This window comes from Liolophura sinensis, chromosome 10, assembly GCF_032854445.1.
Source record: "Liolophura sinensis isolate JHLJ2023 chromosome 10, CUHK_Ljap_v2, whole genome shotgun sequence".
Classification (NCBI taxonomy): Eukaryota; Metazoa; Mollusca; class Polyplacophora; order Chitonida; family Chitonidae; genus Liolophura; species Liolophura sinensis.
In genome coordinates, this window is record NC_088304.1 from 8374116 (window position 1) to 8390230 (window position 16115).

General features: G+C 39.7%; 1 protein-coding gene across 1 annotated transcript; it reads right to left on the reverse strand.

Annotated features, from left to right (window-relative positions):
- Window positions 1–486: 486 nt before the first annotated feature.
- Window positions 487–15773, reverse strand: LOC135476232 (transmembrane protein 132B-like). Its single transcript, XM_064756179.1, has 8 exons — window positions 14961–15773; window positions 14259–14408; window positions 13210–13399; window positions 12160–12303; window positions 10502–10707; window positions 9112–9385; window positions 7637–7825; window positions 487–6203 (listed from the first exon to the last, which is right to left on the reverse strand). Exons 1-8 carry the CDS (start codon window positions 15755–15757, stop codon window positions 5079–5081), a joined length of 3075 nt encoding a protein of 1024 aa, XP_064612249.1. The 5' UTR covers window positions 15758–15773; the 3' UTR covers window positions 487–5078.
- Window positions 15774–16115: the final 342 nt, after the last annotated feature.

Below are 16115 nucleotides of genomic sequence, written 5' to 3' on the forward strand. Positions count from 1 at the left end.
AACACACAATATATGTACACACACCTTATGACTCATCGTCGTCGTATATCTGAAAAATTAAGTACCACGTTAAACCCCCAGCATACATACCTACGTCCCACGAACATCGAGCGTGAAAATTAATAAATTCCCTGACAAAGACCTGGTCAGAACACGCCCATGATGTGCGTACTGGAGCCTTTGCGTGTGTAGTGAGAATGATCGTGGTTTGACACCACATCAACACGGCTATAAGTGAAAGTATTAAACATGGCTGAGAGTAAAACCAGATCAGCGATGACAGTATTCGCAAATGGTCTCACGTAACCTGTGCAATACGCCCTTTCGTCATTTGATCTCAGCAGCAAATTACATGTGCCCGAGTACAATGGCTTTAACAAGCAAAACTAGGTCCCAAAAAAAATGTAGTGTGATGTTAATTGCAATTTATCACTGGTGTAGAATTACTCCAATTAAACTGACAAACCATTCTCTAGAATTTGTCCAGAATTGGTGTTTATTACGGACATGTTCAAGTGGCAATGCCATCAATACATTAGCACATGTATATCTGTCAGTTTTTTTTTTGTCAGTATTATAATAATTTATACTCCACAATGACTTTATAGGTCAATGCTTTCATTATGTAAATACTGCTAAAAAAATTCATTTAAAAAACTACACGTAGTCAGTAACAAAAGATATAACTAAACTCAATATTTGGTATAAATAACAATTCGGTATACATGCAAATAATACCAGAAAGAGAATGACAAATTATGCAAGTAAGATTGAAGACATGAATACGATCTAGAATGCTAATCACATTGCATATTTTAAAGTATTTTAACCCAAAATTGGTTTTACATAAATGCCATCCCATATATTAACTCCTTTTGTATTTCTTCTTTGGTGTAAAGCTTGCACTATGACCTATCCCCTGTTTTAATGCTTCACGTTAGCTGTATTTTGTTTCAATAAAAACTTCCTTTTTAACGAAGCATTTCCACCCTCTCCACGTATAGGAAATACATGTACTATTAAACCTTTCAAGATATATGTAGCCTTTTTTCTTTCATTGGGAATTATCTGTTCTGCTTTCATAATCTATTTGTTCTCCACTACTGATGAGTTGCAGGACCCGCTTTTGGCAGCCATATTGGAATACTGTGGCGTAACTCGCCCCATACTCCTTACAGTGCACGCGTCGCTCCCTGCGTTCCCTTTACACCACTGCCAAGTTTGAACTCTGGAACCTGTGTGACACACATGGACTTGATTTGGCGTAGTCTCGCCATTGATATCCTTGCGGACCTATAATCAGCATTCATTAAAATACTGAGTCAGGTGACCAATAGAATCATGTAGAACATACTTTAGATAAAGAGCATGCATGTATATTAAGTATTAATATAGAATCAAAGATCGAGCTTTTTGTTTGTTTGCTCACTTTCTCATCGCCGTGACTCCAGTGACCTTGGGGTTGTAAGATTTCAATACAAACTTTGCTGGCAGTGGCAGTGATATAAAGCAAACGCAAGGGGGCATCCCATGTTAACATTCCTACAATATAGCTGACTAGCTATTGTTTTGCCAGGGAGATGATTTTACGTGCAACCCCCTCAACACTTGCTCTCTACCTTCGCTTAGAGAGCAGTGTATAATCTGTCAGGAGAATGCTACCCCACGGGATACACTAAAAAGGTCTCCAGAGCACCTCTGTTGTATTTTTGGGGCACAGCACATTCCTTAGAACACCAACACAGTAAGAACTTTCCAAGCATGACACCCTTTACATTTTGAAGTCTGAAAAGCTTACTTGTACAGGTAGGAATAAACAAATGCTAGTGTCTGGGAGACAATATACCATTCAAAAAAGTCTTAAAAAGCCTTTTAACAAAAACATTTCTATAAATCAACGCTTCCCTGAAAAACTCAACTTTGCCTATATGTAACCTATATAACAAACCCTTTGTTTATCATCTTTGTGATCACCTTTTTTTTGTTTTGTCTTTTTTTTTTCTTGGCTGATTCACAATATTTGTACAAGAACTTTATGAAAACTGTGACAGTTAACTTATTTTCAAAAAGAAAGTATTTTTTTTCCACAGATTTTCACAAAGCTTACTTTCAATCCAATACCATTGGCTAGGACTGTGTAAACAGATCTACACTCTTCCTCCCATGCTGGACGCGATCTAACACATAATAGTAATAGTGCAAATACAATACTAAATTCTCTTGAAACATCATAAAACTTGGCCAGGTCAGACATATACAGATGTACAATAACATGATCAGACATACATGAACAGAGGTTATAAAATCAACCTTGTATAACTGTGTAAACAAAAATATTCAGATCCGTGTACGCACACATTTATAAATGTCAACATATATACAAATGGTCTATACAATTACAACTAATGCTTTGAAGTGCTGAGACATGACAATATGAGTGACAAAGACAAAGTTTTTGCTTATGAAAAACAAATATCAGGAGTCATTGCAGACTTCTGCCACATGTATCTCAGCAAAGGGCTGAAATGTTAGAATCCCCTGAAAACAGTTAGGACAAGTCCAAACTGACTTGACCAGTGTACCTTTCTTCTTGATTGGCCAGTTGATTCATACAAGATTAATGTCAGAGGTCAGATAAAAGTGGCATAAGATAAATGACCCAAACTTCTGTCAAGTTCCATCGATCTTAGAAAGGGGTTTTGAGGTTCATTTGGAACATGGAACATCTTCCAATTGAAGTCCAACTCACTTTAATCCAAAGCTGTATGGCATGTTAACCTATTTGAGGATTATGGCACAATTATGGCATAAAGCTTGCCAAATTCAGGATTAAGGGTGAAAAAACAAAATTTTCCTTGAATGGTTAGAGTAAACAGTAAATAAACTCTTGCTTTGTTCTGTTCAGTTTGTTTTTAGTTGGGACTTTACATTATCATATCCGTACCGTGCAAAATCATGGACAAAAACGTTGTATGATCATCAAAATCTTCACAAACAGAATCATGGACACACAGGATAGTAGTCATTCCAAATGGAAGAAGACACTAACATTGGATCTAACTGGTTGTCAAGGTGTAATCGCACACCACGTCAACTACTGGCAGCTTTACATCAAGGGAGACAACTTATTGAGGCAAAAGCCCAGTAAGCCTTCCATGATTATACATGTATTTTACCTCTGTCCATTAGAGAGCATGTTCAAAATAATTTGTGGCCTAGAACAATTTTTCTCTTAGCTTGAAAAGATAACAGAATTCGAATTTGATAGGATGCCATGATACAAACAAGTGTAATGTATACAGGTTACGAATATAATTACATAGTACACTGCATTTTATCATAAATAGCCATTGTGCAATCAAGTACCCATGTACTGTGCCATTATGGCAATCAAGTGCGCATGTACTGTGCCATTACAGCAATCAAGTGCACATGTACTGTGCCATTACGGCAATCAAGTGCACATGTACTGTGCCATTATGGCAATCGAGTGTGGAAGTACTGTGCTATTATCATTATGGCAATCAAGTATGTACATGTACATACTGAGCCATTATGACAATCAAGTGCGCCTCTACTACGCCAGTACAGCAATCAATTGTGTATGTATTTTGTCATTATACAATCAACAAAATTTCTGCTTCACTATCACTCAAGCAGCATCTATTCTTTTAACCTGAAAGGGGCCTGGTTGTAACAAGGTTGATGACATCAAACTTTCTGAGTCAATCAGAATAGCTTTGTGCAACACAACAAAGTGTGCGTACTTGTACGGCTATGTATTAACACCAGCTGACTAGCCGATGTTGTCAGACACTTTGGGGACTCGTTTCACATGCATGTATGGTAGGCTGAGAAATTGTAAAAACCTGTTGTTCATGTATACAAGAGATTCATGACCTCAATATCACTGAACTCATTGATATTAGGCATGGGTGCCACAGTCACCCTGTATCACCCCAATGATCCACTAGCACTGGACAATAGCCATAGCACAACCCATTAATAAAACATCTTGTGAACCTATAGGCACAGAATATACACGTGTATGTTGTGTATAAATGCACTGTATAATGTTAACACTTAAGGATGCATACTGCATTATATATAAAGACACAGAAAACCTTGAGAAAACAGCTCATCTCATCCTTAGCAGAAAATACATACATGTACAGTGTATGTAAGCTGTGTAAACATTCAGTGCATACTCGCATAAATGTGTAGCTGGAGACAAATGTGCTAACAGACTATTCCATGTACAAGCCACTTTTGGAAAATGCCACCACGAAAACAATGTGCACAGGTCACTGGCACAGGCCGTCAAAAAAACATGTACAATGTGGAGTAAGTATGTAGTATGTATATGTACTTATTCGCCCTACATGACCTAAAAATTCGACCACCAAAAAATTTTTTTTTTGGAGGCCAATAAATGCCATGAGATATTACCTCTAGTGCTAACATTGGCATTTTCCCAGTAAGACATCCTCCCACCTTCCAAATACCTCTTAAAGCACCTTTCTACAACTCCCAGAATCTGGACAAATGAGCAAAATTTTAGGTCATTTAGGGCAATAAAAGAATAACTCATTGTGTGTTTGCACTTACAATACAAATATGACTATATGCAAACTTTCCTTTAGTACAGTTACAGTTTGTGTTAAGATAGGGCAATAAACACTACTTTTGGTTACTGTCTGGGATTTCAAAGGTAGGACATATCAGGATATAATATTTATATATACATAAGTGTATAATTATGTACAACGACCTGTGTTGTTCATCACAACATCTTTCTATCTCTCTACTAGCAGTCCTTAGCCATCAGTGTGCATGTCCTTGATAACAACTCAAATGTCATCAACAAAATTGGACACAATTCCAATTTTGTCTTCAATTCACTGTCACTTGGCATAAAAATGGATTTTCACTTATATAAAAAAAATTAAACCAAAGTTGATTTTGACCTTGGCGTAACCTTGAGACATAACAGGACCCGATATCATATGAGAATTCAGCTTCACAGTTATAAACTGGGTACAGTTTACATGTATAATGAACTCCTCCAATGCATGCCATTATGCTGTGGATTCTTTCAGATTGTCAAAATAGTCGAGAAGTTGATCGTAAGTCATTCCCATTGCCTCATAGTCCCACTGAGGCTCCTTCACTGCCAACCCAGACTGTAAGGACTGGCTAATTGAGGCCATTCGTGACAAACTACCCTCATCGTCTAAATCACCTTCTTCCAGTGGGTTGTTTGTTATTCGAATGCTACACTCAGATCCTTTATACTCTGAAATTGTGCTGTTTCGGTTGCTCGCCGAACTTGGCTCGCTGCAGCTGTCTTTGCGAGACAAAGTAGACTGGTGGTTGCCATTAAAATCCGAATCTGGCATGAGAGCTTGCGGAGAGCGCATAGTCACAGCATTGCGTTCCAGGGTGGCGCGGCCTATCCACACCCAGTCATTGGCATTTGTCACCAAATCCTTATTAACACTTGGCACTTTTTTCTTACGGTATCTAAAGACAAAAATCACACAGTTGAAGAGAAAGACGACTATGGCCAGGCAGAACATGCCGAGCAGGACATACATCCCAATCTCTAATGGTGTCATCCCTTTTGAAACAGGCGTGAACTGCAGCTGCGGCTCGTGCTCTGGATCATCCTCGTCATTTCCGGTCTGCGTCGGACTTTCTATGGTGCCGTCCTTGTCTATAGGATAAACTTGAACCTTTCCTTTGACTGGGCGCGTGTTTTTGGACATCTCTCTTTGCCGGTGATAATTGCGATCTCTGTCTGACTGGTCTGTCCCGCCATGTCTACTGTCATCGTGTCGAGATGGCTGCCCGTCTTTCCTACGGCCATTGGCATGATTCATGAACCCCCCGTCATTCTGGTACGTTTCCAGGTAGCTCTTCTCTACACCGATATCCACGTCAACGTACACAAATGTCGCCGCCAACGGGTTCGTTTTCTTCTTGTAGCAGGAGCTGTCTAGCTTGAGCAATACCTTGAGCAGGTTACCCTTTCCCTGGCTGAGGGCCTTGACACGGGGCTGGTATGGGGAAGAGTAGGGAGTGATGCCAATCAGGTGATGGTTCAGACTGATAACGTCCAGGTGGTACTGCTCAGGCTGGACATACTTCAGTGGGAAGACTGTTCCGTCTGAGTATTTCACCATAACATCAAGCACGCCCTCCTGTGAACACATCAATAAGATTGCCATCAGAGTTATTCAATTATCTCATTGGGCCAGCTTGTACAAAAAAATCATAGCTAAAATCGATTGTAAACCCTATAACTGGGTTTATAATTGACAGTATACATGTAACTAGTCAGCCACTTGCACAAAGGAAATGTAATGTTTCGCAGTTACAACTGCAATTGTACACAGAATTTGATTTATGCACACCGTAATTCTTCAACCTATTCAACCATTGGTTTTTCGTGTCGTTTTCAACATAATTGTATGCATAAATTCCACTGAAAAAAGAGCCTTAGCAGTTGAAGACTTACAGTTACTGTGGTCTGTGTAAGTGAAAACTTTTTCTTGCCTTCACTTTCAAAAGAGTTACACATCACAATGATTCCACAACTACTTGCAATTCATTCTGACCATTCTGGCTAATCCTATAAAAACATAAACTTGTCTCAGCACATGTCTGCAAACAGAGTTAAAAATTACTCACAGTCTACTTGAGGCAAGTATTTGTTCTTAACATTTATTTTGAACCAAATGTAAATATTTACAACAGGGTTGACCTGATTTTACTGTACGACTATCATAGCTTGCAATCCCTTTGGGCTAGAGGTGTCAGTTGTAAGGTAGGGCTACGTTTATGATGTTGGTGATTTTCAATTAACTCAGGCTGGCGGTCCCAATGTGCAAGCAGCCTCAGGAATGTTTCAGTTTCTGAAACTGCATGCTCTGAGTAATCAAACACTTTCTAAAAGCATCCAGCAAACCTTACTAACAGCCACATACAGAAAGTAGTTAAAAAAGTCTGGGCGCTTCCTTCAGATCTGCGTTTTTGTCTGGTTGGAATTTACCATTTTATGACAGCATTTCTCTTCTACCATGAAAGTGGTAGACCTATCCCAATCAACTGTAAATTCTGAGAGCCAAGAGAGGAAGTATCAAAATTATCAATTGTGGCCGCTAAGACATCACCAGACGGGCTATAATCATCTCCGGACTGTGCGCCGCGGTCACCTTTTCTAAGGCGCCACTATTTTACTTAAATCACATACATCTTATCAACTCTCTTTGCAACCAATATTTCAAACCATTCTTAAGAGAACAATAGAGGACATGGGGAAATAATTCGCACATTTTTCGAAGATTGCATTTTCTAATGACACAAACACATCACTTCTAGCAGCATTTTCATGCATGTCATTGTTTGCATAAATTTCACTGGAAGAATTCCTTCAGTGGTTGAAAAAGTTGATGATTTACAGTGAGCAAATTTAGTCCATAAAATAATTCTAGGGCCTTTTTGCAACAGCATGATAATTTTGGTAAATTTTTGGGGACAAGAAATACATCTACATATGTATATGTAGATTTGACAGCTTGGGGTCAGATATGACACCGAAGCCGTGACAATAAGCAAGAAGCGAGTGACTCACCTGGTATTTGCCCTGCAGCTGGTGATGCAAATGAGCGGTGCCAGTGAACGCACCGGCAATGTGCTTGCTCTCCTTAATCTCCAGTGATATCCCCGTCACCAAGGTAACTAAAGCACGCTCCACAATCACCTTGTCTTTACTGACTCTGATTTCTTTGGCGGCCATTACACGACCACTTGGTGAAAGAACCTGCACAGATGAGGACAATGAGATATGGTTCAAAACAGACTCAAGAATTTTTCCCTTACACTATGCCGGTCAGTTACAGGTGTGGAAGGGATGTCAACATCTGACACAGACTTACACATATATGTATTACTGAACGAAGGAAGACGGAGGATTTTTCGCATTCTTTTCAATTACTGTAAAGTACTTGTTATTTGCTGGAATTTATTTTCGCAGATTTTCTCCAAAAATATGTTTGCGGGAATTAATTTTCGCGTATTTAAGAGAATACTGAAAAGAAATCTTAAAATTTTTCAAGACATAATATAGCCGAAATTATTCAAGCATGTAAAACAGGTATCAACATGAGTGGCTTTAATCCTCCTTAGTTTTCTGCGGTGTCTGCGCTAATCCTTGTGATCTGGATATCACTACGTAAGAAGATTACTTCCAAACCTACCGTGTGCAGTATTCAAAGACATGTCACTTCTTTTTGAATCATTGGTGAGTACTTTTAAACACCTGTCAATGTGACCCGTCACCTTTTGAGCAGTTCAACGCAAAACATTGAATTCAACATTATCGATGCCAGTCGCTCACTCTTTATCACTCAACACGGTAAGTTATGCATTGTTTTCAGATTCAATCATCCTCTGCAGCAGGTCAGAAACTGCAAACATTGCTGTAGCTGTCGAACGGCCATTATGATGTTGTATACACTTCACAGTTTGTTAGAAGCTCACTCATTGGGCCACAGGAGAGACACAGCCAATGGGATAACGTGTATCAGAGCGACATTCATTAGAAGCCACCACATGTTGGTATCTACTTTTCTTTAACTTTACCGGCATAGTGAAGACTAATCAAACTAAAGACGAATGAACTCCCACTTTGTTTCATACCTACCTGGCCTTAGCACCAGAGTTTGTATTTATTTAAATTTCCCTTCCCTGCTGTTAAAAAAATTTCGCTGGCCCGTCAGGCTTTCTTAGTGCAACTTCCGTTAGCCTGGCAAAGATTTCACTTCATTATTACTACTGCCTGTAGTATATGGTTCAATGTTGAATACCGTTGAAATTATTCTGACCATAAAATCCGTGAAAATTAGTTCCACGTGAAAATTAAGTACTTCACAGTATTTATTATGTTTATCTGATTAGTGTTGTACGCTGTACTCAAGAATATTTCGCTTATATCATGGCTTCTAGCACTATGGTGGGAGGAAACTGTTTCACCAGTTTACCACAAGCTCAAGGCTCACACGAATCTACAGTATGTGATTTCTGTGTGTACCATCTCCTAAATTTTACCTGAATCTCGGTCCTGCCTGGCTGTTTCCCGTTGATCACCTGACCCTGGTCCAGCTCAGCTATGCGTGGGTCAGACACACGGATTCGGCCCTTTACCAGGTCTGTGATGCGGAAATTGGCTTTGCTGTTCCCATAGAAGATGGACCTGTCAGCCTGCGGGTAGTGGAAGCGGGCATAGACCTCAAGCATAGCCTGCTGGTAGCGTAGAGCACAACGCTGACTGGGTGTGTCCACATCGCCATCAGCGCTTGTGGAGCGCTCAGACAGAACAGTCCTGAAACATCAGCACATTCGCATTTAATCACCAGGACTACATGTCTATTTACCATATTCACAAAACAAATTTTAGACTTTATATATATATATATTGTTTATCTAACCAGGCACATGGGCCCTAGTTTGCAAAACTTCATAAATCCATGTTTCTTGTAAATGACGTCGCCTTATGGCACTACAACCCAATATGACTTACGAAGTTTAGTGAAAGTGGTCCATGCTCCATAAATGTCTTCTGTGCAAAGTATGAGGTTTGTTCAAATAATTTAAGCTGAAATTCTGCCCACTATGCTTTATATGCATGTGAAATTTCAGGTTATTACATACACTACTCTTTAAGATACCAACCCTAACATTCTGTTACACAGTGATACTAATTCACAATACACTAAGTCAGGAATTCAGTAATTTATGGTATTTAACATGCCAACACCCAATTAACAATGAAACAAGCCCCTCATGCTATCTGCTCTTCATGTGTGCAAACCCTGAGCTCAATACAAGGATTACTTTTTGAGATACCAACTCTAGCACTTTGTTTAAAATTGATTCTTACACACTCTACACTAAGCCAGGAATTCAGTCATTTACGGTGCTTAATATGCACACATCCAATCAACAATGGACTATCACCCTTGTGGCATTGTGCTCAACATGTGAGCAATCCCTGAGCTCAATACCTGCAGTACTTCTGAACATACCACCCCTACCATTTTGTTTAACATTGATGTTTCTATTATTACACGCCTACACTAATGCTCAGGGTATGACATAAGCTACGTCTGTTCTATATACAGGCAAGTTAAAAACTGTAGACGCGCTAGCGCAGCGTAATGACCCAGTAGTCTCTCACCAATGCGGTGGCTGTGAGTTTAAGTCCAGCTCATGCTTGCTTCCTCTCCGGCCGTACATGGGAAGGTCTTCCAGCAACCTGCGGATGGTCGTGGGTTTCCCCTGGGCTCTGCCCGGTTTCCACCCACCACAATGCTGGCCAATGTCGTATAAGTGAAATATTCTTGAGCACAGCGTAAAACACCAATCAAATAAGAAAAAAATAAATAACAAGGGTAGAAGGACAATAATCACATAATGACATGAGTAGCAAGCTCCTCACCTGTCTGCGGGCTGGGTGGGCACCCTCCAGCTCTTCACCTGGCTCAGCTTAACATCTGACAGCTGGATGTCCAGTCTCTGCTCCGGCATCCACACCCTCACATAGGTGTAAGCTGTCTGTTGAGCAAACTTCACCACAACAGAGACATTACCTGAGCCTGCTGTCTCTGTGCCGTCCAGGTAAACACTGTGGCAGTCCTTAGACACCTGTGAACACAAAGAACTTGTTACAGTAGTTTGTAAATTGACCTTGGCCAAACGTTCAACAAAAATATTCCCAAAGTACTGTAAATTTTCAACCTTTTCAACCTCTGAAGCACATTTTTGGGTGATATTTATGCATGTATAATGAATGAATGAATGAATGAATGATTATGGTTTAACGCCACATCGGCAATATTTCAGCCATATCGTGGCGAGAACAAGGTGAAAACTGGAGACGGTTAAGGTTTTCGAAATGATGGTGAGAACATCAAAAGTAAAACAAAAAGTACAGACATGTTTAAAATCAGATAAGAAAAAAAGAAAACAGTTAAAATTCGAAAACCCATGTATAATGAAGATGACAAGAAAATGATTTGCTTGTGGTACTAAAGAGGCAAGCTTCATAAAACTGCACACTTTATTTCTGTACCCCTATAGTTCCCCTAAGGATGTTTCAAAATATTGGTAACAGTGGTGGTTGTAAAGGTAGGGTGGTCAAACCAAAAAAGAATACAGAGAGAGTTACAATGAATTCTTCAACCGTGTTTTTCCCCACAAAGTTTTGTTGATTGCAAGCATGTGAACGAAAGCAGAAAGGCTGAATGTGATTAGCACATGAAGAGGTCATGCAATATTAAAAGAGAAACACGAGTGGGCTGTCCTGTGTTTCCAGTAACACACAAGTATCTGAAGACATCTAGAATGAGTGATTGATTGCTGCGGGGCTTAAAGTCGTACTAAACAATTTTTCAGTCACATGACGACGAGTCCTTAGAGTGTATGTACGTGTAATGTGCCTCCTTTTTGCAGGACAGATTTCCACTGCTCTTTTATCTAGTGATACTTCACAGAGACAACTTACCAAAGGCAAGTAAGCTGCCCTGCAGGAGCACACTGATATCGGCCAACCAGTCGTTGCACTGCTTTAATGCTAATGCCAAGCAAGGGAGCTGCAATTTCCTCTTTTTAAGGTCTTAGTCGTGACCCGACCCATGAATGACCCTGGACCTATCGCTCCGGAAGCGGACGCTCTACCAACTAAGCTATCGGGGCTGGTGAAGACATTTTGAAGGTCACAGTATCACACTATGCCATGAAATCTAAATTTGCCACACCAAGAAATATCAGACATATTTACAATGTGATGAATTGCTAATAGTTGTTGTTAATTACAACACGAAAACAGTTTTGTAGCTCCTTCCTGAAACCAAGGAAAACTGAATCCTCACACATCCAAATTGACAAACTTAGACTTTGGATACTTTGGTTAGACTGTTTAACCAGTCAAATTTGAATTTTGTCCTCAATTACATCTGGGTACAACTGATTTTTCTTTCTTTTAGAACAATAATCATTTGTCCACAAATGTAAGCCCATCCAAATACCTAATACAAAATAAGATGTAATTCGATGCCAAGAAATGAAATGGCCGGAAAATGAAAAATTTCTTCTGACCTTGATGACTGATGTGTTAGCTGAGTGGCATGATGCAGCATCTGTGACCTCAACGACCTTTCTGTCATGACTGACTGTGTAGACATGGAGTGGGTAGACCTGCTGCTTCCCTGTCAACACAGCTAGATTCAGAATTTCAGCCACCTACAACAACAACATGCATATTGGAATAGTATAAATGTGGACAACATTCATGAGATACTGTCGCAGCAAGCTAGAAATGAATATGCAATGTCAAAACTTTCAGAACATTTTGTTTTAAGCAACATTTGATAGGAGACAAAGTTATTTTCAAGAAATAAAACATATGTTGTTGACAAATATTTATTCATTTATTTATTGGTGCTTTAGGCAGCACTTAAAACACTTATACAACAAAGGCTAGCATAAACCGGGCAGAACCTATGAACATCTGCTGGTTACGGGCAGACCATCCCACAAACCACCACCCAGCCCTGAAATATAGGCTGAACATAAGATAATCAGCTCCTACATGTACACGTAAAATGATATGTTCTGCAACATTTATTTATTCATTTCTCTGATTATTGTTTAACACCATACTCAAAAACCATGCAAAGATAAAAGGAAATCAGAAATGTTAAAATTGCAAATGCCAAGGGAAGTAACTCTTCTGAAAAGGAAAGTAACTTCTAATTGTGAAAGCTCTACAATTAGATGATGGTGAGTGGCAGAAAACACTGGTCTCAGAGTATGTATGTCTCTCAAGGATGGTACAGCGTACAATAACAAGGAAAAACAATTAGAACTGAATAAACTGAATGCGATATAGTTTCCTGCGTAACTGCACATTGGGTCCTAGCTGAAATTACCAATGTTCTCTTGCCCTCACTGAGTACTAGTTACTAGTTTGCCCACAAAATGGGCTTACAAAGGCAGGAAAAAAGAATAAAGCACAAAGCCTAGGCCACAAATGCCGTACACAGGATAGGCTCTCCATTGTTCTGGAATAGTTTCCTTTTTAACTTAGTCGCTTAAACTACTTGTACCCTTTCATGTTTTTATAGATAGAGAAATATGTAAACTGACCTTCAGTACTGGCAAAACCTTAACAGGTTCCTCATCTGTTCCAATGGCAATATGCGAGACAATGCGAGAGGCTGACACATCTGGTGTCCCACTATTTTCATATTCTATACTCCAGATGATACGGCCATCCTCTACAGGTGAATCTAATGTATCTTCCACTTCAAACCACCACATGAAAATGTCCTGAACCCTGCAAAAATAGGTATCATTGTTATTATGCTTCCAGAAAAGTCTTTGGACTTTCTAAGCCTCTTCTGCCCAAATACTACTCTTAACTAATAACATTACTATGGTATAATGTGTGGACTTATTCAGAATTACACAGGTCATGCTGTAGTGACTTTTTGATTACCTCTGCTACGCCCATGGAGATACATGGGAATTTTTTCAACAAATCTCCAGAGGCTTTTCAAGTGCTGATTCAATACCATTGGATATTGCCATACTTCTTTCCTTTGGGGTACATCTTAAATGTACAGGTGTGCTGTACAGTAGTATCTACAGGTACAATATACATGTTGACTGCCCGTTTCTACAGTTTTTGGTCACTTTCAATTTTTTAATTGTCCCAGTTTCGCAAGAGCTTTGCACTGTTTCAAAAATATCAATTGCTTTCTCTGTAAGAATGTTACATACTAATATTACATGGGGTTCCTGCGGATGGTCGTGGGTTTCCCGCGGGCTCTGACTGGTTTTCTCCCAGCATAATGCTGGCCTCTGTCGTACAAGTGAAATATTCTGGAGTACCGCATAAAACACCAGTGAAATAAAATAAAATACATCGGGTTCTGCAGTTCCACTTACGTACCTTGTACATGAACCGAGGAGCTATACCATTACAGCCTTTAATACTGTGGACTGTGCTGTGTGGGGTTTTGCTCTTTGTTTATGCAGACTTACCCTGGGGTGTTGATTTTATGCTGACTTATCACAAGGTTTTGCTGTTTTTACGCAGACTCATCATGGGGTTTTGCTCTTTACATAGATTTACCATGGGGTTTTGGTGTTTATGCAGATTTACTATGGGGTTTTGCTGTGTACAGACTTACCATGGGGTTTTGGTGTACTCCCTGCTGTCCTTGATGTAAGCCCTGACCATGGCACTCCTCTGCTGACTGTTTATGTCCACTTCAATTGTCCACTTGCTTTTTGCACTGATTTCAGCACTTAAAATTTTTAAACCATTTCTAGCTTTGGCTCTAAAATGCAAATATGAAGCATGTGCTAATTGTAAATATACCCGATTTAAAGTTAAACAAAATTTACATATTACAGGTACAAGTATATGTTTATGGAGATACTATTTTTCTACCAGAAATTTTTCTTTTCAGACTCCTAAGTAACTGCTACTTAATACAAGAAGCACAGGGTGTTCAAAAAGGGCAAGTAGGAGGCTGCAGACAGCTGTCTACCTCCGTTCCATTTGCTTTCTACTTTGAATATTATTACAATTTAAATCAATAGTAACTGTGAAAAATTACTTTCAATTCAGACGCCTACGTCTGAACTCTGACCACCTGCTCCAATTCTACATGAAAACCCTGGAAGCAGTGAATTATTAAACTTTTCTTGTACAAACAAAGCCCTAAATGCATACAAACATGATTAACCCTTTTAACTGTTCAATACTCAGATCATTAAATAAGTAATACAATTTACAATATATGTATTAAATAAGCTATTTTAAATATATGAAAATGTTTTTTCTGTTTGTGACGACAATCAATTCAAAACAGTGAGTGACCACCTACTTGACAATAAATGATTGCAGACTAGCTTCAGCTTCCAGTTTAACAGGAACTTCAAACCTTGCCCCTGGCCTGAATGGTTTTGTGGGGACATACAGCAGTACAAACTGATCCTTCTTCTCCTGGTAACTATGAATAGGGCTCAGCGTGTTGATGTTTGTGAAATAGATTTTTTCATCCTGTTCCCAGTCACGAAAGACAGAATTTGGCCGGATAGAGTTAGAGGATCCAATGCAACGCCTGTTGTAATCCAAGCGCGAGACAGCGTAGTATACATCGACGTAGCTAAGACTACTCTTCCACCAGTCTGTTGGGATGACAATTTCGGCCAGACACGCCTCTTTTGATCTGCTCAGAACGCACACGGCGGAAATCTCCCTAGAGAAGTACTGCACGAATATATGTGCACACCACTGCTGGTTGGGATCTTTTGGCAGTGCGTAATCAAAACGTGTGTCTATGGCTTTAGGATCCGGATTTTCTGACGCGTGCACAAGAATTTGGAGTTCAGGTTTCTCGGGGCCGGTGGGACGCGACACCACTTGAACACTGACCTCCTGGTCTTCAATTTGTGAGTGGTGTCGCAATCGTGACACATTCCCCCACTCCGTATCGTCAGAGAGGTAAATACTGGGCACCGACTGATAAACTTCGAAAGGCCCGAAGTCTGCCTTGATTAACTGAGACTTATACATGTCAGTCAAGAAAAACGTCTCCTTTTCCATATTCGGATCATAAGCTTTGTATTTGTTGTATGGGGATTTGACGAAGAAGCCATCTTTCTCATTCTCAAACTTCATATCCACACAATAGGCACAGCCTGAAAACATACCAGAGAAAGAGTAATTTGAAGATGAAAACATACTAGAACAGACGTGCACATGTATCTTCTACAGGCCACTGTCCACAAAATCTGCAGTAATGTTTAATAGATGGAGACAACTATGAACCTCTGAGAGACGTCAACATTCAAACTGCTGAATTAACTTACTGTACATGTGTATCATATTTTAAAGGTAGAGTCACACTCCTGCCCCTGTGAACTTCACACCACGATATGTGCCTTGCGTCTTTTTGTTCAATGAAAAGCCACGGGAACAGGGTGATCTACTTTCATTACAAGAAAAGTCTTGTACAGGAAGTCTGGTACATTTTATA